General features: G+C 34.8%; 1 protein-coding gene across 1 annotated transcript; it reads left to right on the top strand.

The window, feature by feature from the left end:
* Positions 1 to 1,141: 1,141 nt before the first annotated feature.
* On the top strand, positions 1,142 to 21,031 carry LOC114734572 (exocyst complex component SEC10b). The gene is made up of 25 exons (XM_028922189.1): positions 1,142 to 1,229; positions 1,648 to 1,747; positions 1,884 to 2,141; positions 2,219 to 2,293; positions 2,991 to 3,092; positions 5,184 to 5,234; positions 5,315 to 5,420; positions 5,511 to 5,630; positions 7,422 to 7,513; positions 8,785 to 8,953; positions 9,033 to 9,109; positions 9,213 to 9,311; positions 9,414 to 9,504; positions 11,596 to 11,681; positions 11,766 to 11,939; positions 14,054 to 14,107; positions 14,196 to 14,324; positions 14,436 to 14,528; positions 14,617 to 14,763; positions 16,525 to 16,622; positions 16,849 to 16,933; positions 17,911 to 17,969; positions 18,788 to 18,886; positions 18,974 to 19,057; positions 20,496 to 21,031. Exons 1-25 carry the CDS (start codon positions 1,147 to 1,149, stop codon positions 20,572 to 20,574), a joined length of 2,610 nt encoding a protein of 869 aa, XP_028778022.1. The 5' UTR covers positions 1,142 to 1,146; the 3' UTR covers positions 20,575 to 21,031.
* Positions 21,032 to 26,954: the final 5,923 nt, after the last annotated feature.

Below are 26,954 nucleotides of genomic sequence, written 5' to 3'. Positions count from 1 at the left end.
TTAAACTAATAAATGGTGATCCAAAATTTCAAAAGTAATCACAAGTATAAATTATATTTAACCACATTTAAAATAGTCAATATAAATATAAAACAATATATTACAAATATTTTACATGACTAACATTCAACATCAACTTATTAAGTGATAAATTTTATAATTTTTTTTATACAAATGTCATGTTTGATACAAAACACTATCTCTTAATAAATTAGAAGTGCATTTATCTAACTTTTTTTAAAGTTCATTCACCATATTTTTCTAAAATACTTTTTTTTCTGTAATAGATATTATCTTATATTTGATTGTAGTTATTAAATTTTTGATACAAATATGGTATGCTTATTTTTAAAAATATTTATTGTTTACATATGTATTATGTAACATGAAAATTGAGATGTAAATGAGAGAAGAAAAATTTCAAATATAATAATATGTTATTTATATGAAAAATTTAAACAAAAAAGGTGGCGGGTTAGGCGGGCCAGCCTGCCGGGCCAACCCGCCAACATGCGGGCTGTCCCGCGGGTTATGCAGTGCGGGCTAGAGCAGCCCATATTTTGGTGGGCTGGCAAAATGCCAACCCTAACCCCCTCTTTTATGGCTGGTTGGCAGGCTGGCCCGCGGGTCCCAACTCATATTCCCGGCTCTACTAGTTAAACACCTATTAATCGTAGCTAAATGTTATTATCGTCACTGCTCAATGCATCCCTTGGTCTTGCTTTTCCTTTTCAATTTTGGGATAAATCTTCATTCATTTATTTCTGGCAATCTTGTTTTCCTAGTAGGCTCGACTGAGTTATCATTTTCAGCGATCAAATATTTTTATTTTATAATTTCACAAATAAACTATGTCTATTTTATAATTTCACAAATAAACTAATTTTATTTTATCATAATAATTTTAGGTTTTTTTTAACTATTACCTCATTAAAAACATAAAATATCAAACATTACTATTCAATAAATTCTATGTCATTTTTAATCATTTTACAACTAAACTCAATTTTTTATTAATCATCCAAATAATTTTTAACTTTTTCAACTTACTTTTTATTATCACCTATCCAATATAGATCGTATTACATCAACTAACTTTTATTCTACCAGTTACAAAAGAAGTCAGTGGCCAACACCAATCCAAACATGCTTTTTGTCTCTGCAACTCTGCAAGTCACAGCAGAGCAAAGCATCGAAGAAGGTCTCCTCTTGAGTATTTCGCCAAAGAGGTGCAGTTTAACCTTCTTTCCCTGCTACTCTTCGAGATCAGACTTGAGTGTTCTGTTCCTGCAAAATCTTGTATTTGATTTATGTGGGCTTCACCATATTTTAACTTGGCAGCTGAAACTCTTTAATTTTCTGGGCTTCTTTGTTCTGAGAATTATTTGTCGTATCTCATTTTGATTGTGTTTATGCATGACTTGAATTGTTTGTTGAGCGTTACCTCGTATTTCATATGCAACTTGGGATTTGATTTCACAAGTTTGATAGATTCTTCGTTAGCGGAACCAAAAATCAACTCCTTGAGGGGGTTCTTGGTTACATTTGTACGTGATATAATGTATTTGAGAGGACCATGTTGATCTAATAATGAAAACGCTGCTTGGATGATTTTTTGTAACGTTGTGTTGATTTGCATTACATCAGCCACATGAGAGGGACCAGAGATAAAACTAAGAATGGTGGAACGGCCGAATCTGCATCAGCGGCTTCTTTCCCTCTCATTCTGGACACCGATGACTTTAAGGTAAAATTTCAAACAGTATCATTCAAGGCATAGATGGTACGAGCTTGCTGAATATGAGTTTGAAATACGTCTCCTTAACTTCGTTGCTTGGGCTGGATATTGGTTTGGTAAATAGCTTGATCTAACGAACGTGTAGGGAGACTTTTCATTTGACGCATTATTTGGAAACTTGGTGAATGAGCTCCTTCCATCTTTCCAAGAAGAAGAGGCAGATTCATTGGAAGGGCATGGTAACGTTGGTGGGCGTGATTCTTTGCCAAATGGACACCTGTCAGCACCATCTGATTCAGCAAAGTATGCACAAGCGCTTTCAACGCCTTTATTCCCAGAGGTTGAGAAGCTCTTATCTTTGTTCAAGGATTCTTGTAAAGAGCTGGTTGAGCTGCGCAAACAGGTTTGACTCTGACTTACCTTAAAGCTTCTGGGGTTTTATTTTGAAGAATAACTTATATTCTCATTTTGATTTCCAAGATTGATGGGAGACTGTATAATCTCAATAAAGATGTTTCTGTCCAAGATTCCAAGCATCGGAAGACACTTTTCGAGGTTAGTTTGCATCTATTCTGTGTTATTAAAAGTTTGAATCCTTCTATTATACTTGACAGAATCAAGAATATAAAGCAATCATTTGGAAAGAGCAAAAGCTTACTGTCAATAATATCAGTATTACTTGAAAAATCAATTTATATGGCTTATCTATAGGGATGGAAAATGTGCAAATGCTCTAGTCTATCATGACATTTAGACATTGAGGATTGAATTTACCGAGTTTTATCATTATTCGTTGTTCCATATCTGGGTGATATGAATTCTTTCACTCCCAAAGACCCAGTGCGTATTTATTTAAAATTACACATACATCTATTGCTTATTAATCAATTTACTATATTCTAAAAATAAATAAGATATCCTTCAAATGATATTTAATAGGCTTTAAATTATGTTACTAGGTTTCTGGGACATTTTGTTATTTGTTGTGATTTTATATGAATAAATTTTATGTATATTTTTCTTTGTGAATGAATTTGAATTTGGGAATTCAAGCATTCACTGGGAATGGGGAACTTAAAGCTGCTGAATGTGGTTGGGGGATTAGGGTCCATGAATTAGGACAATGGTACTTGACCCATGATTATTCCTGGTTATCTTTGTCCTTGTGTCTGTCACATCTAGTATACTTAGTGAGTTTGGATCTCAATGTTCCTTAAAAAAAGCATGGCATATGTCTTTATATTCTTTTCAGCTAGAGAAAGGTGTAGATGGTTTGTTTGATAGCTTTGCGCGGTTGGATTCACGTATTTCAAGTGTTGGCCAGACTGCTGCGAAGATAGGCGATCAACTTCAGGTAGATTTTTTTCTAATCTTGGTTACTGTTTGTAAATGAGTTATAGTCTTGCCAATATTAGTAGTATATAAGTAGGTTTAGACCTCCTTGACATCAATATGTAGCATCGTACCTTCTGTAGCTCTTTCCCTTGTATATATTATTCTGTTAGGTCCATTTGAATTGAACAAGGGTCATAAAATTATAATTCTCTTGAACTTTTCTTACATTCTTAAGGTAATATTTACTCCTCTTGTGCTATTTATAAGGCATGTCCAACATATTTCACCGGAACCAAGAAAAATCTTAAATATCATTAACTCTATCTTATAATCGAATAACTTTCCAACTTCATCTTTATTCCACTCAACAAATTATCCTTAATATTAACCGTCAGTTTGACTAATTGAAGTCATATATGTCATGGCTCTCATTCTTCCTTTTGCACCCTAAAGTTTTCAATTCACAAATAATGCCTCAAAATTTCATAATGATTTCATATATAATTAACCTTCTAGAACACTTATCCAAGAGCCTTTAATCAAGATTCGTCTATCTCTTAGTGTGTTTCTATCTTGGCCAAAGCTAACATCCAAGTTTCAGTTATATAAGAATTTGATCAGACTCATGAAAATTGGGTTTCATATTTGTATCTACCACTCTTGAATCATGAATTTTGGTGCAAGACAACATTAGGACATCATTCCCTCTTCATTTTCTCTAATGAAACTAATTCATCTTGCGTAGTTGCTAGATCAAAATTTTCTTCTAGGATATCATACACCAAATTGAAGAGCATTCTTATTTGTATCCTTTAATCCTTTTAACTTTCATGAAATTTCCACCTTGCTCCCTCCTTATGGTTTCCAACTTGAGCTCTTTTCTCAACCCAAAACTGTGGCCAGTTAGCTCTTGAAAAGTAACTTATGCAAAGAGAATGTTGGGATAGGAGTAGGGTTTAAGGGTGGTTTGTGGCTCTCTTACTCTTGTCTCTTCAGGACATCATGGAAGGAAATTTATCTCAATTTTTTTCTTGACTAAACCCAAATAAAGATGCAGGCTAATGGGTTTGGTGCTCGATTCGTGGTTTGCCCCTTACCATCTAAATGTAAATGAAGTTATGATTAAATGGAATTACATTTAGTTTGGTGGTGAAATGAAGCTAAACAAAATGCAATTTCCTTGACTTAATTCCATGGTTTGACACCTAGATGCTAATTGCCATCAATATGCTTGCTTTAGACACATAATACTCGCCACTGGTAGCTAAGTATAATGCTCTCCATGGATAACCAAATTGCCTATTCTCTTGAACCAAAATAATAGGCAAACAGAGATACAACTTATCTCTTTGTTCGGTCACATAGGATGCACATAGGAATTAATTAATTTGGCCGCATAAAATTGCAATTAGAACCAACAAATCTTATTTCATTTCACAAAATACTCTTTGCTGGGCTCAATAAATCAATTTAATTTAAACTTGACACCTTCCGCTCCTCTTGCCACCATTAGCTTGCACTTTTACCTTTAATCTTCCATTAACACTCCCTTAGCTTTATTAGATAAATTTACTCATGGAAGCAAAATAATTTGGTAACCATATGTTTAATTCCTCTAGGTTCAAACACATGGATCCCATTCCAAATGCTGCATATACTATTAAATTGTATGGAATAAGATCCATATACTTTCTATACCTCATTTTAATTTATCATAAATTAATTCATTTGCCTTGGCCCCTTATCTTCATGTCCATCTAGTGTATTTAGGCTTAAAATGTCTAAATTTCTGAGTCACATAATCCTTCTTCAATTTCTTATCAATTCACACTGGGAAATAGACTTGCCAAATGGTAAAAATTCCTATCAATTTAGTCTGTGTTCTTTCTTTCTTTGGTTTTTTAGAGTGAGGTCCTTATGTTGCTTTGACTCAAATCCTTGGCCTTCCTTATCATTTTTATACCTTGTGAATCATTTTCAAATCACTCCGTGAGTGTTTATGCATGCCAGTAATCACGACACTAACTAGATATGCATGTATGGAGATATAAATTTTGGGGATGTAACATATAGTTTCTATTCTTTTTTTTTTAAATTAATTTTTTGTCAGAGTGCTGATGCTCAGCGGGAAACTGCCAGTCAAACTATAGAGTTGATTAAGGTAATATTACTGGCTAGGTCATTTGGTTGATATTCTTTCGTCATGGAACTTGACATTTTTGTTTGATTTGATATTTACAGTACTTAATGGAGTTCAATAGCAGCCCTGGTGATCTAATGGAGCTTTCACCTCTTTTTTCTGATGATGGCCGTGTTGCTGAGGCTGCTTCAATTGCCCAACAATTACGTAAGATAGCTTTCCTTTCCCTGTTTTGTTGCATTATGAAGCTTTAACCATTTTATAATATCTACTTTATTTTACCAAAAAAAAAAAAAGGTTCATTTGCTGAAGAAGATGTTGGACGGCAAGGAATAGCTGTCACATCAGTTGTGGGGAATGCAGCTGCAAGCAGAGGGTTAGAAGTTGCAGTTGCTAATCTACAGGACTACTGCAACGGTCAGTTACTTAAAAGTTTCTTACATCAGTGTCTGGTCCAGATGCTATTTACAAAAGTTTATTTTCTTTGAAACAAATATTGAATAAAACTAAGTTTGAACATATTTTTCTGCTGTTACCAATATTATTGTTTCCAAAGTAAAATTTTGAAATTTATTTTGTATATATTTCAAATTGTACATTCTGTGGTCTGTCAAAATGTTGCAAACTATTAAAGAAATGGCAATAATTGTGCAATAAAGGCTTGAACTACTGAAATCCTAAGCAAAATCCTCCAAAAGATCAAGATTTTCTACATCACGGAACTCCTAAATTTAGAGTTGATCCATGAAATGGAATAGAGAGGCGCAAGATTTTCCATTTACTGGCTGTTTGAAGCATGAAAAGTGGAGAAATGTGTTGCACGTGTCTAGAAACACACACATAGCTGTCCCTCATCAATACTTAATACCCTTTCGGTTAAGAATGAAGATATCACGCCTTTTCAAAATTTCTAACAGAGTTATGTCTTAACGATGAAATCCTTTGTTATGGCACATGTTTTGGCATGGAGAAGGCATCATTGAGTTGCCTTCAACCTTTGTGTCTATATATAATTTCCTAAACATCCAACACAATAATTTCATCTCATTATTCACTAAAATTAGTTAGCCCTGTTCAAAATCAAGCCTTTAATTTATAAGATGTCGTAGGGAACCGAGATCAAACCCTATCTTGTTAGTGACTATTGGATTTGGAAGAGATTACGGGATCATAAAATAAGCAAAATGAATCTAATCAAATCCCGACATTTAGATCCGAATACTGTCATCAGGATATATAAAAATGAAACAGAAGATAAAACCTTGAAGGACGCATAAGAAAGCTGAAATTGCACAGGGGAATATTGCTCTGCTTTGTTGTTATTAGATTCGTGGACAAGTACATATGTAGGCAAGGGCTAGGGTTATGCAAATAAGAGAAAATCATATTCTAATGTCATTATTATCACCTAGTATCCTCTAGAATAAATTCAATTAATAAAGGTTTAGAATACAATTGTTAAATCCTATTAAAAATATTTTGGGGATAAGGTGCTTAAATATGCTGGATGTATCCATAAAGAAGTACCCACTACCTAGCATCCGGAAGTTTATTTTCGTATAAAAAATATCCTGATTGTTATGCGTCGTTAAATTTGACTGTTAAATTATGCAGTTTGACTGGTGTCTTTAATGGTTGAACTTAATGATGAATGATGGTTTAGGATAGAAATGCTACAAAATAAAACTTCTAGGGCATATAAGAGCTATAAAAACTTCCAGGTGTTGGGTGCTCCTTCATGAATACTTTCGGGGTATTTAATCACCCTATCCCAATATTATGTAACATAATATCATTAGAGTGCCTATACTAACATGTAGCCAAGAGGCATTAGAAATTTTAACCATCCACATCTCTTTAGATGGATGAAGTTCTTAAAATGTTATATCACTTGTCATATGATTAGTAGCTGCCAAGTCTGCAGTCCACATATTAGAACCATGCTGCATCCATCTACTTCTGGGGCAAAATTGTGCTTTGACCCAAATTTAATTATCATTATCTTGAATTTTAATGTGTCTAATGTTCTCTACATAAAGCCCATACCCAAGTGTATGGGCCATTTATTGACTAATAGAATTCACCATATTCTTCCTCGTTTCTTCAAGATCTTTCTCCCCTTCTTTTGTTCTTGCTACTGGTACATAAGTTGGAGGCTTGGGCGTTCATGTCATGTGTATATTTCATATTATTTCTTTGTCTTTGCAGAGTTAGAGAACAGATTGTTGGCTCGGTTTGATGCAGCATCACAGAAAAGAGAGTTGTCCACTATGGCAGAATGTGCCAAAATTTTGTCACAGGTAACGAATGTTTGTCTTACTTAATTGGCCATGGTGTTATGGTAATTATAGTTGATTGAGAAATGTGGATGGTTAAAATCAGTCCATTTATCAATTAATTCACATAATTACTCTCTTTACAAATTCTATTTGAAATTTCACAAAACGATATAAAAATCCATGATAGCATATGAATTTATGGGGCAGCTGATGCACTGTCAAGACTATCTAATTAGTGAGCTGTTTCATACCACTTTATTTGCTTGTTTCTTTTGTTTATTAGAGCAGTCACTGAAATATGGCCTGTTTAACAAACAAAAGGAGGATGAACCAGCTCACTAACTAGATAGTCTTGATGGTGCATCAGCCGCCCCATAAATTCATATTTTAGCATGGGTGTTTATATCATTTTGTGAGATTTTAAATAGAATTTGTAAAGAGAGTAATTATGTGAATTAATTGATAAATGGATAATCTAGGAGTAAGGATAAATTAATGATAATTCAGTTGAGCAGCAACTGCTAACATGAATGGATGATGTTCTAAAAGGAGGATGCTTAGGCATCAATGCTACTTTTAACTTTTACCTATTTCAATTGGTGTGTGGGAAAGTATACCTGTGGATTTTATTGAAGTATTGCCAAGGTCAAATGGCAAAGACACTGTTTTAGTGGTAGTTGATAGGCTGAGTAAATGTGCCTATTTTATGATGCTCACTCAGCCTTGTGCAGCAGCTTCTGTGGCTCAAGTGTTGCTACATTTTCTCATGTTGCATTGTGCTCCAAGGGAAGTTTTAAGTGATAGAGATCCTGTGTTTAAACTTCTGGCAAGGATTCTAATGCTATTAGGAGTTCAACAAAGGTTTTCCTAAGGCTATCACTCACAAATTAATGGGCACTCAGAAGTTTTAATAGGTTTTTGCAGATTTATTTGAGGTGTATGTCATGGGAAAGAACAAAGGAATAGAGCAATTGGTCATTACTAGTTGATGGTAGTTATTAATGCTTAATAGTCGCAATATATGGAATAAAAACAAAACAATTCAGTTTTTATAGGTACCAATGGGCGCATTCAACAACTTTTAACTGATTTAAAACTTCTACTTTTGACTTGTGTGAGGCATTTCTACTTTGATAGGTTTCATTGACATTTACTTCTTCTGCTTCTTATGCATTCAATAGATGTTTCTTGGGTTGAAGAAAAATTAGTGCTGTAATAGCATATCATATGTTAATAGCATGTTTACCTTTTTGTTTGTCTAACTATATTTATTTATTTATTTTGGAATGCAGTTCAACAGGGGAACAAGTGCCATGCAACATTATGTGGCAACACGTCCAATGTTTATTGATGTGGAAATTATGAATGCCGACACCAGGCTGGTTCTTGGTGACCAGGCTGCACAAGCAAGTCCTAGTAATGTTGCTCGTGGTCTTTCGGCCTTGTACAAAGAGATCACAGGTTTGAAGCGTAACAACTTCTGTTGTTTAAAAATATAATTTTTTTATTGAACCAGTAATAGTATTGTAATTTGTTGCAGATACTGTTCGTAAAGAAGCAGCGACAATTACTGCAGTATTCCCTTCCCCCAACGAAGTCATGTCAATCTTAGTTCAGGTAGCCAAAGTTGTGGTTCCTCATACTTTGGCCTTAAAGAAAGTAGGGTCTGTCATTTTCTCTTCATGACTTTTTGTTGGTTTTCTTGCATCTGCATATTTAGCGAGTTTTGGAGCAGCGAGTCACTGCTGTTTTGGATAAATTATTACTGAAGCCGTCTCTTGTAAAGTTACCTACCATGGCAGAAGGTGGACTCCTATTAGTGAGTACTGCATCACTAACTGCTTTCATTATTATTTATCCTAACTCCAGTTTAGATGGCAAGGTAATGTTGATTTGATTTACAATTGATTTGAGGCTTCAGTATCTCAGAATGCTGGCAGTGGCATATGAAAAGACACAAGAACTTGCTAGAGATCTACGTGCTGTGGGATGCGGTGACTTGGATGTTGAGGGTAATAAATTAGCTTGAAATTGCTACTAGTTATGTCTGTGGCCAAATCTTTTCATTCCTCTCTTATCCTTTTAGGTAAAGGATAGGAAATATAACAAGAATAAAGGAATGAAGGATTAACAGGTAACATACAGAAGCCCCAAATCAGAGGAATTGACTCTGAAGGGGTTTCCAGGAGTTAGCTTCTGTCCCTTTATTTCACTTTTGAAACTTCTGAACATGAGAATACTTTAAAATCCTTGTCCTGTACTCTCCTTGTGCCTCATCCCTACTTTTCCAAATAAGCTAGATGAGGAACAAGGGGTAAGAACCTTTATGTTGATGGTATTGGAAAGTGCTATGCCTATGGTGATTTTGACAAATAAAATACAAGAGAAGTATTTCTTGGCAAGACATGAGACCTATTTGAGAATTTTTTATTTTGGGGTGGGGGGGATTGAGTCTTGTGTTCTTCTCTGTGGAAAGATTCTAGAGCAAAAATTGAGAGATACACTCTTTGATGGATATTCTGTGACATTTGTAAGAGAGAGGGCCAAATGTTATTGAGAATTTAAAATTGTATTCCAAGAGCCAAGGGAAATATACAATACCACTAATGCCCCTACAAATTCACCTACTTATAGTAGACCCAAAAATAATTTTCTTTTTGGAAGCCCCAAAAAAAAAACAAAAAGAAAAAAGCTGCTACAACAGCTTTGTACTTTCTCTTTATTCCCTTGCTTTAGGAATGCTATTATGAGTGCTCGTTGGCTCTTGGTCTCTAGGCCTATAGAGGTTCCCGTCACTTATGATGCAAGTGACACATCAGAGTATTAGCTCAAGAAAGGAATACAATTCCTGTTCTATGATTATTTCAGGGTTTCTTTTGCGTGCATGATACAACTCAAATCCTCCTTCAACCAGTTGCGAGCTGGCCATGTATTTTAGTGACTCATCCAATGAAAAGTACATCTGACGCCACAAAGGCCAACTCAAAACATCCTCGTGATGGAATTTTGGGGAATTCCATCTTTACTGACCATCTTTGCCCCTTTTGAAGATGGTTCTTTCCTTTAAGTTCATCATCCTCGTTATCTCTTTTGTTCTGAAAGCCCTTCTGTTAGCTCTTGAATTTCTTTTATTTGCTACTCCATACTTGACATTCTCTAGTCTTCCATAGTTAACCTGCTCTACTGATTGGAGTAAAGCTTGCAAACAAGTGGCATGATCCATTCATGGTCCAAGAACTAGTGTTTTTAAGCTAACTTGGAAAAAAGAAATGAAGAAGAGGAGAACAAAAGAAAGGAAAAAAATGGGAAATGAGTGTTTGAGAAGCCACTCATCATTGATCTCTTCTCAATTTTGTTACATGGCTACTCATGAGAAAATTTTTAGAACTAACCAACCAAACAACCATGTTAAAGAACTAATCTTTTATTAACAATTGCTACCTGTACCCTCTTTTTTCTACTTATCTTCTTGTGGTAGTTGGAATGAAAATTTACGAACACACATTCAACTTAAGGTCATTATATCAAATCACTAGGGGGATTTTGCAATGTTCTGGAAGTTGAAAAGGTGTATTCGCATATTCTCATTTTCAAATGCAGCTGTTTCCAAATAATTATAGCCCCATGCGCTATTCTTGTGCATATTGATGCTTTTTAAACAGAGATAATTAATCTTTTAGTGCTTATGGTTTTAGCTCATTTCTAACTCAGTCTTTGTATTTTGACTTGATGTAACTTAGTCCTTGTAGGTTTGGCTTGATTATAGCTTAGTCCCTAAGTTTGACTCACTTTAACTTTGTTCCTGTACTTTTAACCATTTTATAATTTAGTCCCTCTCTTTATTAGATATACAATTTTATTTTTTAAAACACAAGGACTAAATTATAAAAATGGATATAAGTATAGGGGCTGAGTTGTAGCGAGTCAAACTTCAGGGACTGAGTTACAACCGAGTCAAAATTATAAGGGTTGAGTTGCATCGAGTCAAAGTGTAAGGATTGAGTTACAAACGAGTTAAAACTACAAGGACTAGAAGATTAATTTCCCTTTTGAATGACTTGAAGTTCTGTTTAGGTTATTGATACACATTTGTTCTAGCTCAGGTCTCACAGAATCCTTATTTTCAAATCACAAGGATGAGTACCCAGAGTATGAGCAAGCGTCTCTTAGACAATTATATCTAGTGAAGGTTTGTACTTTCTTCATACATAAATATTTTGTCCATTTTGAGTTGGATATGGGCAAAAAGCTTGATTGGCCATAATTAATGCAGATGGAGGAACTACGAGCTGAAAGCCAGCAGACATCTGATTCATCTGGGACAATTGGACGCTCAAAAGGAGCTTCCGTAGCTTCTTCTCACCAGCAAATATCTGTCACTGTTGTGACAGAATTTGTGCGCTGGAATGAAGAAGCAATTTCAAGATGCAATCTCTTTTCATCTCAGGTAATGACCTGCTCATGCTATTTGATATGATTTATTTTTGGAATTAATTAACCCTTGCCAAACCAGTGTAATTGTCTATTGGTGGCTGCTTACTTTCCATTTGGAAACTAACCGTTGTATCATATAGGAAAAGATTGTCAAATGAGTTTAGGGTTACTGGTTTGGATGATTTTCTGAAATCACGTCTTCAATATCAGAATATCTATTTATTTGTATCTTGAACATGAAACTTTGGATCATGTGAAGCTTTAAAGAAGTGAATAAGAGAGCGTGTTGGGATGTGTACCCACTGGATTGAAAACTAGGTTATGTATAAGTATGGGCCAAGGCGTAAAACTCATCTAATAAGTACCATTTGAAACTTCTGAGAAAGTGATAGGAATCCAGGGGGCAATTTTGTCACTTCATGTGGGAGAAACCCTACCTCGAAAGAGGTCCATAAAGAGTAGGTAGCATGCCAAAAGTTATCCTACATAGTATTCAACTTCCAAGAGGCACATGTGGAGGAAGATACATAGAAGATCTATTCAAGAGGGCTCCCAATTTTGTCATTTTGATTCTCTATGTAATTTTATTTTTTAGGGGAATCATTTGTATTTCAAGGGTCAATATGCAGTCCTTTGAAAAGGGGTAGAGGAAGATCCAAGAAAACACTCAATGAAATTGTTAAGCAAGATCTTCTGGTTAACAGTCTATCCAAAGATTTAGTAGTTGATAGAGTACAATGGCACTATACAATTTATGTAGCTAACCCCACTTAATGGAATAAGGTTGTGTTGTTATATTTCAATATCTTTGATTTAATTTAGGTCGATGGTATCTTATCATTTATATGGTTAGGATATATATATATATATATATATATATATTTATCTTTAGAGTCCTTTAATATTAGAAATTTTGTCAATTGAAAGATCAAGTTGCATTCAGTTATTGGAGGAGAGGAAGTTATGAATGAGAAGTTTCTTTTGACAAGTATTTACTTGTTTTTGTATTCTTGATAGACTACTTTTAGGTCACAAGATTTTATTAACTCTTCTAGGAAGACGTTCTTCTAGGGTTTTAGCTGATCATATTTTCTACTATTTCAAATCTTTATTTTGTTAGATAGGTTCCTTGAGGATTCCATATCAAAAAGTGAATGGAAGAGTGTATTTACTTGTGTGCCCATACAGAGCTCTTATTTATAACCATTGATAAGTATAATGATAGTGCAAACATATATAATGATCCTACGGTGAAGTTCAAAAGGATGTACAATGAATCTAGACAATATCTAGCACAGTAAATCACAGTAGTAGTAGTACTTTACAACTAGATCCCCCCCCCCCCAAAAAAAAGTAGTACTTTACTACTCTTAAAAGGTGAGATTTTTAGGATAGCTTTAATTTGTATTTGTGTGTGTTTGCCTGAATGCAATACTTTCCTTGTATTTATAATATTATGAATGATGTGTAGAACACTTCAAATCTAACTTCTGACATCTAAACCTTCGAAATTGTACTATTACATGTTCTCTCCTTTGGCTCTTTCCAATTTAGTTGCGGAAGGGTTATGGTGCTGGAAAGTTTCCCATGTTTCTTGTCATCAAATGAATAGCAATGATTAACACCAGAGGAATAGAGCAGAGAAATAGAGGGGTAGGGATGTAATATGTCAGAACAGAACGGGCTTCAATTTGGACATCATTTTTTCATGCTTCATGACGAATTACTATAATATCTATTATGAGATGTCAATAGTTTTCGAAGGACTGGTAAATTATTAGGAGGTATTAACAGTTTAGGAGCGTTTCATCTTGGGGATTAAGGAAATAGTCACTTTGCTCCTGGTAGCACCCAAAAAGTGTAGGGTTCAAGTGTCTTGTTGATTATCATATAATTGGGAGTCAACTGATATACATAGTAACTATGTTATTGGACGTCCTTGTTCTCCTAACACTTGTTCTCTTATTTTCTCAACACGGTGTCAACATACAGTCATTACCTAACTTGCAAGTTGCAACCAATATTTAGCGCCCTTTTGGCCTGAGCAACCAATATTGAGGCTTGAGATGCCTTTTTATAAGAATTTTAATTCTTGATATGTGCTATTGATCTTTCACTCTCTTCCAGCCTGCCACCCTTGCAACCAATGTAAAAGCAGTGTTCACTTGCCTGCTGGATCAAGTAAGTTTAAATTTGTAAACATTCAGTTTGTTTTACATTTGTGTAGCTGGAGCTCAACATTCTTGGTTGTTGATTTTGCCATTCGCAGGTCAGTCAATATATAGCCGATGGACTTGAACGAGCTCGAGACAGCCTGACTGAAGCTGCTAATTTGAGGGAAAGATTTGTATTGGGTACAAGTGTCAGCCGAAGAGTGGCTGCTGCAGCTGCCTCTGCTGTAACATATGAACTCCTTGTTTGCTTGTGTTTCAAATCATCTACTTCTGCCATATTTGTATATTGCACAAATGCAATTAACTAAATATTTTATTAATTGGTTGATATTCAGGCTGAGGCGGCTGCTGCTGCTGGTGAAAGCAGTTTTAGATCATTCATGGTTGCTGTACAACGTTCTGGCAGTAGTGTGGCTATTATTCAACAAGTATGATGGGGGATCTTGATGTCCTGTTATATTTTTCTTTCTACTAAAGTGAACCCCTTTGTGAACTAAAATGATTACTTCTTCACAGTACTTTGCAAATTCTATATCTCGGCTTTTGCTTCCTGTGGATGGTGCTCATGCTGCTTCCTGTGAAGAAATGGCCACAACAATGTCCACAGCAGAGTCTGCAGCTTATAAAGGATTACAACAGTGTATTGAAACAGTGATGGCTGAGGTCAGTTGGATATTACACATTTTATATATAACCCTTTTTTTTTTTTTTCTTTTGCAGTCCATGGAATATATAACAACATGAGGAAATGTGATATCCCTAAAAAAGAGAGAAAAAAGAAGAAAGAAAAGTTAAATTTTGGACGGAGAAACATAAGAATATAAGTGTAATTAATTTGTGTTAGATGGGAGAGAGAATTGTTTTAAAGGAAGAAAAGGTCAAGAAAAGGTAAAGAGAAAAGACAGACGTAGAGAATAAAAAAGGCAAACTGGCACTAGTCATCATAGATCTGATATATGGTGGCAAGTGGATGACTGTGATACCGCTTGACTATTCCTATAACATCATGTGCTTTCTAGAAGTTCTAATATATGATCGATATCTGCATGACAATCTGATAAAATCAGTCTCCATATAGTGTTATTCAGTCATAATAAATCCCCGAGAGTGTAAATCTAATGGAGGCAAGTTTTTACAGATTAAAGGAAAATAGTCACAGTACTGCTATACTACTATGTATTCGATACACACAAACTCTCCCAAATCAACTTACCTAAATCATGCATACCCCTCTCCATAACAGGCACATCCTTTTTACACTACACTCTACTCTCGTACCTGTTGAAAGATGAAGACCTAAGCCCAAGCCCACTTAAAGGGGCCCAAATTAGTTAGATTGTTATTCAGTATCTTATTAATCATGTTTATGTTTTATTTAGATTAGAATTAATTAAATTAGATAGGATTTGATTTTATCCTTATTTAAATTTCAAGATATTAGTTTTTATCCTTTATTTTTCCTGCGTGTATCGGACAAATTCATTGAATAAAGTTTGAAGTTGAGCCTCAATTACTCAGCTGATGTCTTCCTTAAGTTCTTCAAACTGACATACAGGGAATGCTTTCACTGCCTTTCGTCTCTTTCCAAACATAAACCACACAAGGCTCACACCCATCATTACACCTGGAAACAAGAGTCCTTGTCATTAAGGATGAAAGAGGGAAATTTCTGCTGGATAACATCATAATCTCCCAATCACTATATGCTTCACGCACAGCCTCCCATATGTCATGTGCAGAGGGTAAAAGCATGAAGCTTTTCTTTATTGCTGAGACCATCAAGTTTACTAACCATAAGGACACCGGGACATTATTCGACTTACCCTAGCTTGCTTAAACTGTTGAGGGCGAGCTTCATTGAATGAGCCCACTTTGTAATTTTCACTAGAGAGCTTCTTTGGCTTGATGAGGATTGCCAATTTTTCTAACCCAACAGCGACTAGGCATGATGCACTGTTTGCAGAGGAACTCTTAGTTGTAGGATTGCATAATTCAGGATTGGATTTGGCTCAGTGTTCGACTCTGTCTCATTATTAGAAGGATTAGACATTGCCCCTTGCTCTGATGCCATGAAGAATATGACAACAGAATGTAATAATATTTCTCGTATGTTATTCAACCACAGTCAGGAACACATATACAGTGAAATAGAATCTGGCTGATTTAATGACGGCTGATAAACTAGGAATGTAAACAATCAAATTGGATTTCTTATCCTTTTTAAATTTATTGTATTACTCCCCTATAATTCTAGCTATAATCCCGGCAACAACCACAGGCACACTTTTTCCTAACATAAACCCCACGAGGTTCACATCCATCACAATCCATGTGGTGACAAATGATTTTCCTTTTCCTGGTCTTTATGTTTCCATTTGTAAAGTCTGTATCCTGAGATGACATATCTTGCAAATTGCTCTTTAGGTGGAGCGGTTACTCTCAGCTGAACAAAAGGCTACAGATTATCGATCACCTGATGATGGGATGGCTCCTGACCATAGACCAACCAATGCCTGCACGAGGTTAATATAACTTGAATAACTTGAACTGTTGTGTTTCATTGCGGATATTTCTTGTAATGTATATCTTGGAATACATGTGAAATTGGACTAAATTCTGGATTGTAATATTATGAAGAATTTTTTTGATCATGTCTTTCCTTGTTGTGTGTGAGTGATGTTGCCTATTGTTTCTGTGAAAAAGTTAATTTCTTTATGTTTAATGCTGATATTTGGTTTTCTTGGTCAGAGTTGTTGCATATCTTTCTCGTGTACTGGAGTCTGCATTTACTGCACTAGAAGGCCTTAACAAGCAAGCATTCCTGACTGAGTTGGTATAATTTTTTAATTTCTGATGCTAGATGCCTTTTGCACGAATGGTTCATTGTCTTTTATTAAATGAAATAAGTTAGCTGGTTCAACAAAAAGAAACAAGTGGACGAGCATAATATATGATTGAGAGATACCTCAGTTTGATCAGGATAAGTATGCTGTGATAATGTGTCTTGGATGATCCACATCTTGGGGTTAGGCCTTGATAAGCATGTTGAACTATCCATGCGGCTAACAGCCCTGGATCTTATAATGAAGTGTTACTAGTTGGAAGTTGCTTTTCTCAAAAAGGCTTCTTGTGTGAACTGTTAAATAAGGATTATATTAAAAGAGAAGAAAACTAATAAAAACGATGAATATATTTCTAGTTCTGTTGCCAGATTTATCAGTTTTTCTTTTCAATAACCATATAGAGAGAAGAAATGTACAAAAAGAGTAGGATTGGGTTGTGTCCCCAAATATCAAACAATGGAAGAAGAATGTTAAACATTCAATAATGCACCATAGTCTCTTTACAAATCCAATAGAGACAGTCACCACAAAGAAGCTACAAACTGAATCCATGAGGAAATTTAGTTACTTTATTTTATGCTTTCGTAATTTCTATGTTTTAGTTATTAATTTTATTTGGTTAGGTTTTCCTTTATTTCATTTTTTATTTGGTAGAGTACATCTGAATTGTTAATATCCAAGCGTCATGTTGATTTTGAGGAAAAGGGTCCTCCCACGGCACATGTTCAAATTGCATAGAAAGAGAAGAGAGTACATCTAAGTATATACTCTGATGCTAATAAATGCTAATAAAACCATACAATAACTACAAGGTATTCCCACAGTTTTGCATTAGGTTGTTAATCTTGGATACATTATCATACGGTGAGGTTTAAAATGGGGATGGTTGATAGTAATTGATTGAAGTCGTAGTAGTTCTGAATGTAATGTATAATCAAATTCATAACATGATGAACTCTGATTTCAGGGAAATCGCTTGCACAAAATGCTGCTTAATCATTGGCAGAAGTTTACCTTTAATCCAAGGTAATTGGCTTAACTCTTACATTCCTTAATTTTTCAAATTTGCTGAAATTGGTGTACATGTTTTTCTGTCCCAGTTTAAACGCTGACAGTATTTTATGATCTCTACCTCCAGCACCAAATCATTTATGTTTCTAACTGTTGTATGCTGCTGGGATGATATTTTAGCTATTGTTATTTATCTAGTAGAAGCTGAACTAAAACAGAAAAGAACAGAAACGTTCTATGTATGAGGACAATCTACTGGACTTCTCAAGTAAGAATCTCACTTAATAAATCTCAGTAGCCCAGTAGGAGAATCTCCAGAATATGGAACTGATATTTTCTTTCCTCATATGCTGGCTTATAGGACTGCTAACATATTTATAAGCAAAATCACAATCAGATAAATATGGAAGTAACAAGATATCCCTACTTTCTCGGGAATAAGGGAAAAACAGACTCATAATGGACTTGGGGGACCTCAACTGACATGGTGATCCTATTATTTAGCTAACAGACTCAATTAAATAAATAAGACTTGGTCAAACTTTGACTCGCTTCCTATTCTTTTGCCTCTGATAAGTGATTAGTGGCCTAGTGGGAGCCTTATCATTATTATTTTGTGCAAGTATGTATTTCTAGTATGGCTGAACTTTTTAGATTTGGTATATATTGTATTCCTTTGTTTTGTTTGTAACATGTCACACGTGGCTTATCAACATCAACTGATGTCCCACTTTGTGAGATATATGAAAAGCCCACCTGTATTATTTGATACATGAAACATGTCACTATCCTCGTGCCAGCCTTTGTAGTCACTCTGATTTAACTCTTTGCAGTGGTGGATTGCGGCTGAAGCGTGACATAACTGAATATGGAGAATTTGTGCGTAGCTTCAATGCTCCATCTGTTGATGAGAAATTTGAATTGCTTGGCATGTAAGTTTCACAACTTCTGCAAAGTTATTCAAATTTGAACTATTTTGGTCTCTTTGATGTGAAGTTACTTGTTAACATTTCTTGTAGAATGGCCAATGTCTTCATTGTTGCTCCTGAAAGCCTTTCAAGTTTATTTGAGGGTACACCTAGCATTCGGAAAGATGCACAACGGTATAATACATTGATCTATCAATTATGCTGAATACAATTTACTGATTAAACTTTATATTAACTTGTTGAAATTTATTACGTTTTTTTTTTTTTTTAAATTATCTTGAGGATTATTGGTTTTATTTATTGTTGTGTCTTAACCATTGATCTCCATGCCCTAAAGGAGATTAGTTGTTTCTGAAGAATGATACTCTTGTATTTCTAATGGAACTGAAGCAACCCAATATGAAAGTAACAGAGAGTAAATCTATAAAAGAAATTTAAGCAAACACTGGTTTCTATATTAATATTGAAAATATTTTCCTCTTTAGGGAGAAGAGAATTACAGTAGAAATAAGCTCACAGTCAATTGAAATAAGCTCACACTCTGCAACAAAACAAACTAATTACAGAATAGAAAGTGAAGAGAGAATCCTTCATCCACCCCCAACCTGGTGTGCTACAGACCATGCTCTCTCTCACAAAACCACAATCTACCTACCCTTTCCATGCCCCTTTAATAAATCAGCTTTCATATCTTTCCCCTAGACCTTCAATCCAACATTTCGTTGGTTCCAAACTTGATGAGGATGCCGCCAATGCTTTGGAATGCCTGAATGAAAATGCTGGAGACATGGACTATATGGGATACAAAACGGACATGGGTAGTTTGCATGGTGGGTTGGGTCAGCCCTGAGCTTGTAGGAACTCAAAATGAACATTCAAAGTTGAGGTGGGCTATGCTTTTGTTTTTTTTTTGGCCAAAAAGTTGAGGTGGGCTATCGCCTTACTACTTTATGTTGCATAACCATGGAAAGAATTCAAAGGCACCTTCGACACAATCCACATTCAATCTGCACTCTCCACAAACAGTGACCGAATGCTATATGGTGATGAATATTAGGTTTTAAAAGGACAAGTGGGGTGACAAAGATGAGAATGTTGAGATAGATATGTGATTATACTAGGAAAGATAAGATTCATAATTAGGAAGAGTTGGCGGGGTAGAGAAAATGGTATCATATCATTTTGGTTGGTTCAGCTGCCCTCTCACACAACCTCCAAACCCCACAGTAAACCTCTCAAATCACGCACCCACACCCCCACTTTCCTCCAATTCATCACGCTAACGTACCTTGTGACACTCATAACACCCAATTCTCCTTTTCTCTTCTGCAGCCAGCCTATTGCACTTGTCTTTTGTCTTTGTTCCTTTCTTATGGGCCTGGAGATTTTCTAGCCCAAAAGTTATTCGGTCCATCAATTTCAAAAAAGAAAACATTATGTTATAAATTCAGGAGGCAGTCACTTTAAGTTCTTTGGAAAAAATTAATAAAAACTTCTTCTCCTCCCAACTTCTATACATTTTTCAATTAATTCCATGAATTTGTTTGCCGTTCTTTTCCCTCCGTTTTAATGATTTTGCTCATGTTTGATGATAGATTTTTCTACTATTCAGATTTATACAGCTCAGAGAGGATTATAAGAGCGCCAAACTTGCAGCCAAATTGAGTTCCTTGTGGCCAAGCTCTAGTTAATACAGTAGAGGATATACTGGTCTAGAAGATTCTCCAAAGCTTGGTGGATTTTTATTACCCTTTTCAAGGTTGGGGCACTGACCCTCAAGATGAATCCAGTTAGTGGTGTCAAAAGGCAAAGTTTCACAAATTGTTGGTAAGAATTACAGCCTAATTTTTCAGAGTCTCGAGTTGTGCAATTCAACATCTGCTTCATACTTGGAGATACAACTCAAAAGATCTGTTGGATTTGTATTTTTTATTCATTATTCATTTCCAGGTTTGTTAGTTCATTTTTCATGATACTGTGGGAGAGGAGATTTATTATTAACCTTTTTATGTGCCATGTAAATTAAAATATTGGGTGGATAAAATGCGTCGTCCTTGTATTTCTTGCCAAGTCGGCTGATGCCTAAGTAATGTTTTAATCTTGTATAAATTTAGTGTGCTGTGTATGAAATGCAACATTTGTGTGATATTCTTGTGTGCCACTGTCGGCAAGTTTTTCTTTTGTCTAGCACTAAATATTGAATTTATCCTGAAATGAAGGATTAATCCTTGGAAAAATTTCAAAAAAATGACTGTTGAATTTCAAAATTTTAAATTAGGAATTAATACAAAAATGTGTTGTTATTTGTTTTGCGAGTGTAGTCATTTTCTTTACAAGTGTAGTAACTAATATTGAATTGTCATTTTGAAATTTCATAGGCATTTTTTTTGGGATTTTCCCTTAATCTCTTATGATGATCTCATTGGCTAGGTTGTTAACTATTATTATTATTATTGTCCTTCATCAATCTTCGCCTCATAATTGAGACACTGGTTGATCAAGAATATAAAAATTGTTTAACTTAGTTGTTTCCTAGGAGTATGCCTCAACAACACTCGCTGATCCCTATGTAATATCAACCTAGCATCATCAATAACATCCTTGAACGAATGAGTATTATCACGCCCTCTTCTAATAAAATTAATGGCTTCCAGACAATTAAGGTGTAATACCAATAAGCTCTGTAGTTGTAGAAGAGATGGTGATGAGTTTGTAGCTAAACCCAATAATCGATCTACGCTTCTAATAATCTTGTCACGGGTACATCTACCATCCAGCGTAGGAGAACCATCAACTTCTAGTTTGATGAAGCTATCTTGTAAAATGTTGTTTGATCCTCTCATATAGTCATCAGTGAAAAACACATCATATTTGTTTAAACATGCTCAAAACAAACTATCCTTAGCATTAATATTATTTGCAAGTGCTAGAGAATAAAGAGTTTACTATGCTAGTTTGTATAGATGTCCCAACAAATATAATAAAATACAGTTGGCCAAGGAATTTTCTTTATGAAAGGTTGGCCAATTTCATGCTTCATATTCCACTTGATACAATGTCGTCTCTGTAGAGAACAAAAGGAAGAACAGTCTTGAGAAACAATAGACTTACATATGTTTATCGCATTCAAGCAATCTCTATAAGATACATTGCATCTTCAACCTGTGTACATCCCAATTGGGCCTTGTATGAGTGCAACAATATGGCCTCATTTGGTATGTTGGGTTGAATTTTCAGAGATTGGGCTTGGGAATGCGGTTTAACCCTTCAATAAATATTATTTGCCTTGCCTTTCTCCCTCTCAGCTTGTGAACTGGTTACCGATCAGCTTCATCTTGGCCTCGATCTTTGGAGGTTCTAATTACTAGCTTGGACTAGGCCCACCATGACCATAGTCGTTTGCTCTGATGGAAAACTGGTAGTCACGGTGTAGGGAAGTGAAGTTGATGACAAGGATGAAAAGTCATGAAAATTTAGGGTAGGACGTGCTTGTATGCATAGATTGTTCTCGTGCACTCCAATAAAACAACTTTTGTGTCGCTCTTTAATCTAACATGTTTCATTTATATTTTGTTGGAGAGATTTGCCTTAAACTAGGGTGGGAGGGACAAATATGTTCAGAAATTATCATAAATAGGAATATCTCTGTCCTCAAAATATTCAATCTCAGGATTGAAAATGCAAACCAAGGGGAGGCTTGCCCATTGTAGCCTATTTGGTGTTGTATAGTCTCAAGGTTTTCTCAAAGGAACATAGTAATTGAGCCCATTCCCCTAATCCAGTCCCATTTACACCTATCCAATTTTTCGTATCAAATGAGGCCTATGAGTTCTCCCATGGGCAAAAAACCACATGAAAGATAATCAACTACCTCCTTTTTTTATACATGAAATTTTCAACCCTTAGCACTAGATTAGCCAGAGGTACATTTAAATATAGTCATCTCTCTTCCCAAAACAAAGTGGATCTTTTATTGCCAACTTTCCTCATTAATCCCTCTTTAAAAGAATGCCACATGGTATCAATGCTCCTCTTGGTTAGAGAGGAGTTTCTACCTCTACTCATATTCTGTAAATGCTCATCACCATCCTTATACTTTGATTCAAGGACTTTAACCCCGTAAAGCTTTATTGTTAGATAGCAAGTTCTAGAATAAAAGCTTCAGTTTGCCTATGAAGATTCTTGATTCCCAATCCACCTTCCTCTTTATCATTTGTTACTTCCAAGAGAAGAGGCAAATCTTTCTTTTATTCTCATCCTCCCTTTAAGAATTGTCTGCTTGACCTTTCAAGCTCCAAAATCAATCTCTTGATTGCTTTAATTAAAGTTAAGCTCCTATCATAATGAGATAGTTTAAAAGAATTGGAAACTCTTCTTTTGAACAAAGTTCAAATGATGGTTCGAATAGGAATTTAAGGAAAAGTAAAAGGCAAAGGAAAGAAACTTCTTTTAGAGATGACTTCTATACCTATAGGGTATAAGGAGAATCAAAAAATTTTCACAAAGCCATTTCCTCTCTAGATTCTCAGTTTTGTAAAGAAGTCCTTTAAATCAAAATAAAACATGGGTTTTGGTTGACTTGCCTCTAGGAACAAAACCTATTGGGTGCATTCAAAAAGAAAATATTAACTATTTTGATATATTTTCTCCCATGACAAGGATTTGTTTTTGTTAGAATCCTGATTACTTTAGCTTCGGTTGACAAGTTTTTTATTGACCAAATGGATGTTAACACTACATTGAGAAAATCTTGGGTGTTAAAATCATAAGGAACGAACGTGGTATCCTACATTTTCAAGAACACTACATTGAGAAAATCTTGAGAAAGTTTGAACACTACGATATTTCTCCTATTCGTACTCCTAATGATTCCAATGTGCATTTAACAAAACATAAAGGAGATCCAGTTGCTTACCCTAAATATGCACAGATTATTGAAAGTCTGTTGTGTTTAATGAACTATATCAGGCCAAACATAGCTTATACTATGTGTAGGTTGAGAAGATATATTCACTACCCAAGCAATAAGCATTGGGAGGCTCTGCTGAAGGTAGTGAGTTACTTGAGAGGTGCCATGAATTATAGTATACTATATAGTGGATTCCCTACTGTATTAGAAGGATATAGTGATGCTAGCTGGTCTCAGACTCAGATGAGACAAAACCCACAAGTGGTTATATTTTCACTATTGGTGGTACAGCAGTAACATGGAAGTCAACCAAACAAACTACACTAACCAAATCCTTAAGGGACTTTGAGTTTATTGCTGTGGAGTTGGCTGGGTTTAAGGCTAAGTGGTTGAAAAACTTCTTAATGAACATTCTACTCGGTGACAAACCAACACCATCAGTGTCTTTGCACAGCGATAGCTAATCGACAATAGCTATAGCTAAAAATAAAATTTTTAATAGTAAAAGTAGATATATTTGATTGAGACATAATATTATAAGGTAGCTACTAAAATATGGAGTAATCTCAATCATGTGAGTTCAAAAGTGAACCTAGCAGATCCAACCTTTGGAAAGGAAACAGATTTATGAAACATCAAGGGGAATGGCATTAAAGCCAACTCAAAATTAATAGAGATGACAACCTAACCTTTCTGATTCGTGATCCCATGAAGAAGGTTCAATGGATAAAAACAAGTTATTTATTAGTTCTGCTAGTACTAAATAAACTTCTAGTCTCTTTCTATGGTGTGTGTGAAAGTGCTAAAATGCATCTCGGTGAGGATAAGTGAAAGCTCTGAATAATTTCATAATCTTATGGGATGGTGTGCTCATTACAAGTACACTTAATGAAATCACCCCGAGTGGGGCCACTCTTATGAGATCATGGCAGAATCTGTAAAGTATTCATTTTACACTAGGCATGCATATGGCTGTTTTAATATGCAAAAACACCATCAATAGCAAAAATATAGGGGTATAATCTGACTATTAGAACCTCTAGTACATGCCCAAGTGTTGGTTGTAAGTTCATAAGGACCACCAGCACTTACATGTACTAAGTATTATTGGTTTACTTCTGGTTTTAAGTTTAAAAGACCACCATAGATAATGGTTGTACTTGTGTGTAATTTAGCTAATGGTATTTTCTTTGACACATGTAGGGGGGTTGTAATATTTGTGTGGGTATGTCAAAGAAAAGATTCTGCATTAATTGGTAATGTGGGAAGATAAAAACAAACTGAGCATCAATCATGGATAGATTTTCTTATTATTAGGAACATCAAATGTTAAAGAGTTTTAATGTCATAATAAATGGATTTTCAATGTGTTAAAGATTTAAAAGTGGCACATTAAAATCCTAAATAGAAAAAACCTTTAATGCATTGAATCATTTAAATTGCTTAACAGATTTTATATTTTATAATTGTTTAATGCCTTGAAATATTTGAAATCATGAAGAGTGCTTTTAACCATTTTAGTTGTAATACATCAAATGATTTGGTTATGAAATTCTAAACAGAATGCTTGCGTATTTGCCTCCAATGTTTCGGATTGTTATGATTAGACAATTTAATGGTTTCAACATTCAAAAAGTTGACATTTTATTGTCATTAAGAGGGGAGCAATGTTTAGATCATTGGGGCTATAAAAGTGTTCTTCAATCTAAGGTTCAATACACATAGTGTCACACCTCCTTTATTACCTCATTATATGTCAATTGGAACCATTCGAAATCATTATACAAGCCTTAAGTGCGAGAAATTTTAATCTCACAATTACCATTTTTTTATTTCTGTAAACTATTCATAGTAATTTGGGCTAATTTTGAAAATTCATAACTAATTATAGAAAAATCAAAACAAAGTGGTTCCAAGTTCTATGGAAAGCTCTTGACATGTTCTTTAAAGGAAAAATACTCATTGGTATCCAGACCTCATGTATCAATCCCAGATCTTGCTCAAAGTGGTACTGTTCATTTGGGTCATTTTTTAATTTTTCAGGATTTATGCCCAACTTTGGAAGGACATAACTTTCTGTACAAAACTCGAAATTTAATGACTCACCGCTTGTTTTAAAGTTAAAAATGAGATCTATAATCATGTCAAATTTTAGATCCAGATTCATCCAATTGCTCAAAATCACGTTAGTCAAACTTTATTTCTAAAAACTCAACTTTTATCCCTTTTTTCATATTATTCTTTCTTTTTCTTTTTCTTTTCCTTTCATCTAGCTTTTCCCACCATACAACACATACTTTAACCATAATTCCTTAAGCAATTGTTTAAATATAAGGTATCCATATCATTGATACACATTTCAATATAGTCCATAATGTGCATAATATTACATAACAAATGTCATACATATACAAAGATGGTAAATCGCTTCCATATACTTCTGTAACATAATTCCTTCTTTCGATATACCATCTTCCTGTTCTTGAACATATCCCCGAGGTTCCTATTGATTATTTACCATTGAGGGGAATGGGATTTCATGAAAATCCTAGTAGCAATGAATTACAATCATCATGTAAATCAAGCAAGCATAATGTGACATGTCATTAAACATCAAAACATCTTCAAATCACATAAAACCATATTTTGCATCATACCAAAAGAGAAACATCAACACCTTCACATTAACATGTTTCTATGCATTTGGCCAAAGCACAATCAAATGTCATTAAAGTCAACCATTATCACCACATAATTTCTCAATTCAAGCAATCAACATAATCATATTAAACAAGCAAGATAAAGAATCAAATTATAAATCAATGCTACCTCTTAATCCTTGATACAATTCGGCCTCCTTAAGGGAATCATGCTCTCCTTGAATTTCTTCCACAAAACCTATCAGTTCAAGTGTAATTCCAAGCCACATCAACAACTATTCAACTTAAATACAACACTAAATCTTAAACTTTCTTAATTCCTCCCTTTTCTTTGATTTTTAACATAATTATTCCCTCTTTGTTTCCCTCAATCTCTTGATCTATTCCTACACAATTTTTCATGTAGAATCCAAATATCTAATTAGATTTATAAAAATCACACTCATTCCCTTTCAAATTGGTTTGATCGAATAGAAGGTATATGGTTTCTAAAAATTTTATT

This window comes from Neltuma alba, unplaced genomic scaffold (assembly GCF_004799145.2).
Source record: "Neltuma alba isolate B1F8T4 unplaced genomic scaffold, ASM479914v2 tig00013117_pilon, whole genome shotgun sequence".
Classification (NCBI taxonomy): Eukaryota; Viridiplantae; Streptophyta; class Magnoliopsida; order Fabales; family Fabaceae; genus Neltuma; species Neltuma alba.
The sequence above is the reverse complement of the archived record's forward strand: the minus strand, read 5'-3'. Positions and strand labels throughout refer to the sequence as shown.

What these genes read in the sequence shown, in the direction of transcription:
- LOC114734572 (XM_028922189.1), top strand. Translation starts at nt 1,147, where the DNA reads ATGCTTTTTGTCTCTGCAACTCTGCAAGTCACAGCAGAGCAAAGCATC. An exon ending in AAACTATAGAGTTGATTAAG is followed by an intron (nt 5,235 to 5,314) that starts GTAATATTACTG and finishes TGATATTTACAG; the next exon opens with TACTTAATGGAGTTCAATAG. An exon ending in CAGAAGGTGGACTCCTATTA is followed by an intron (nt 9,312 to 9,413) that starts GTGAGTACTGCA and finishes TTGAGGCTTCAG; the next exon opens with TATCTCAGAATGCTGGCAGT.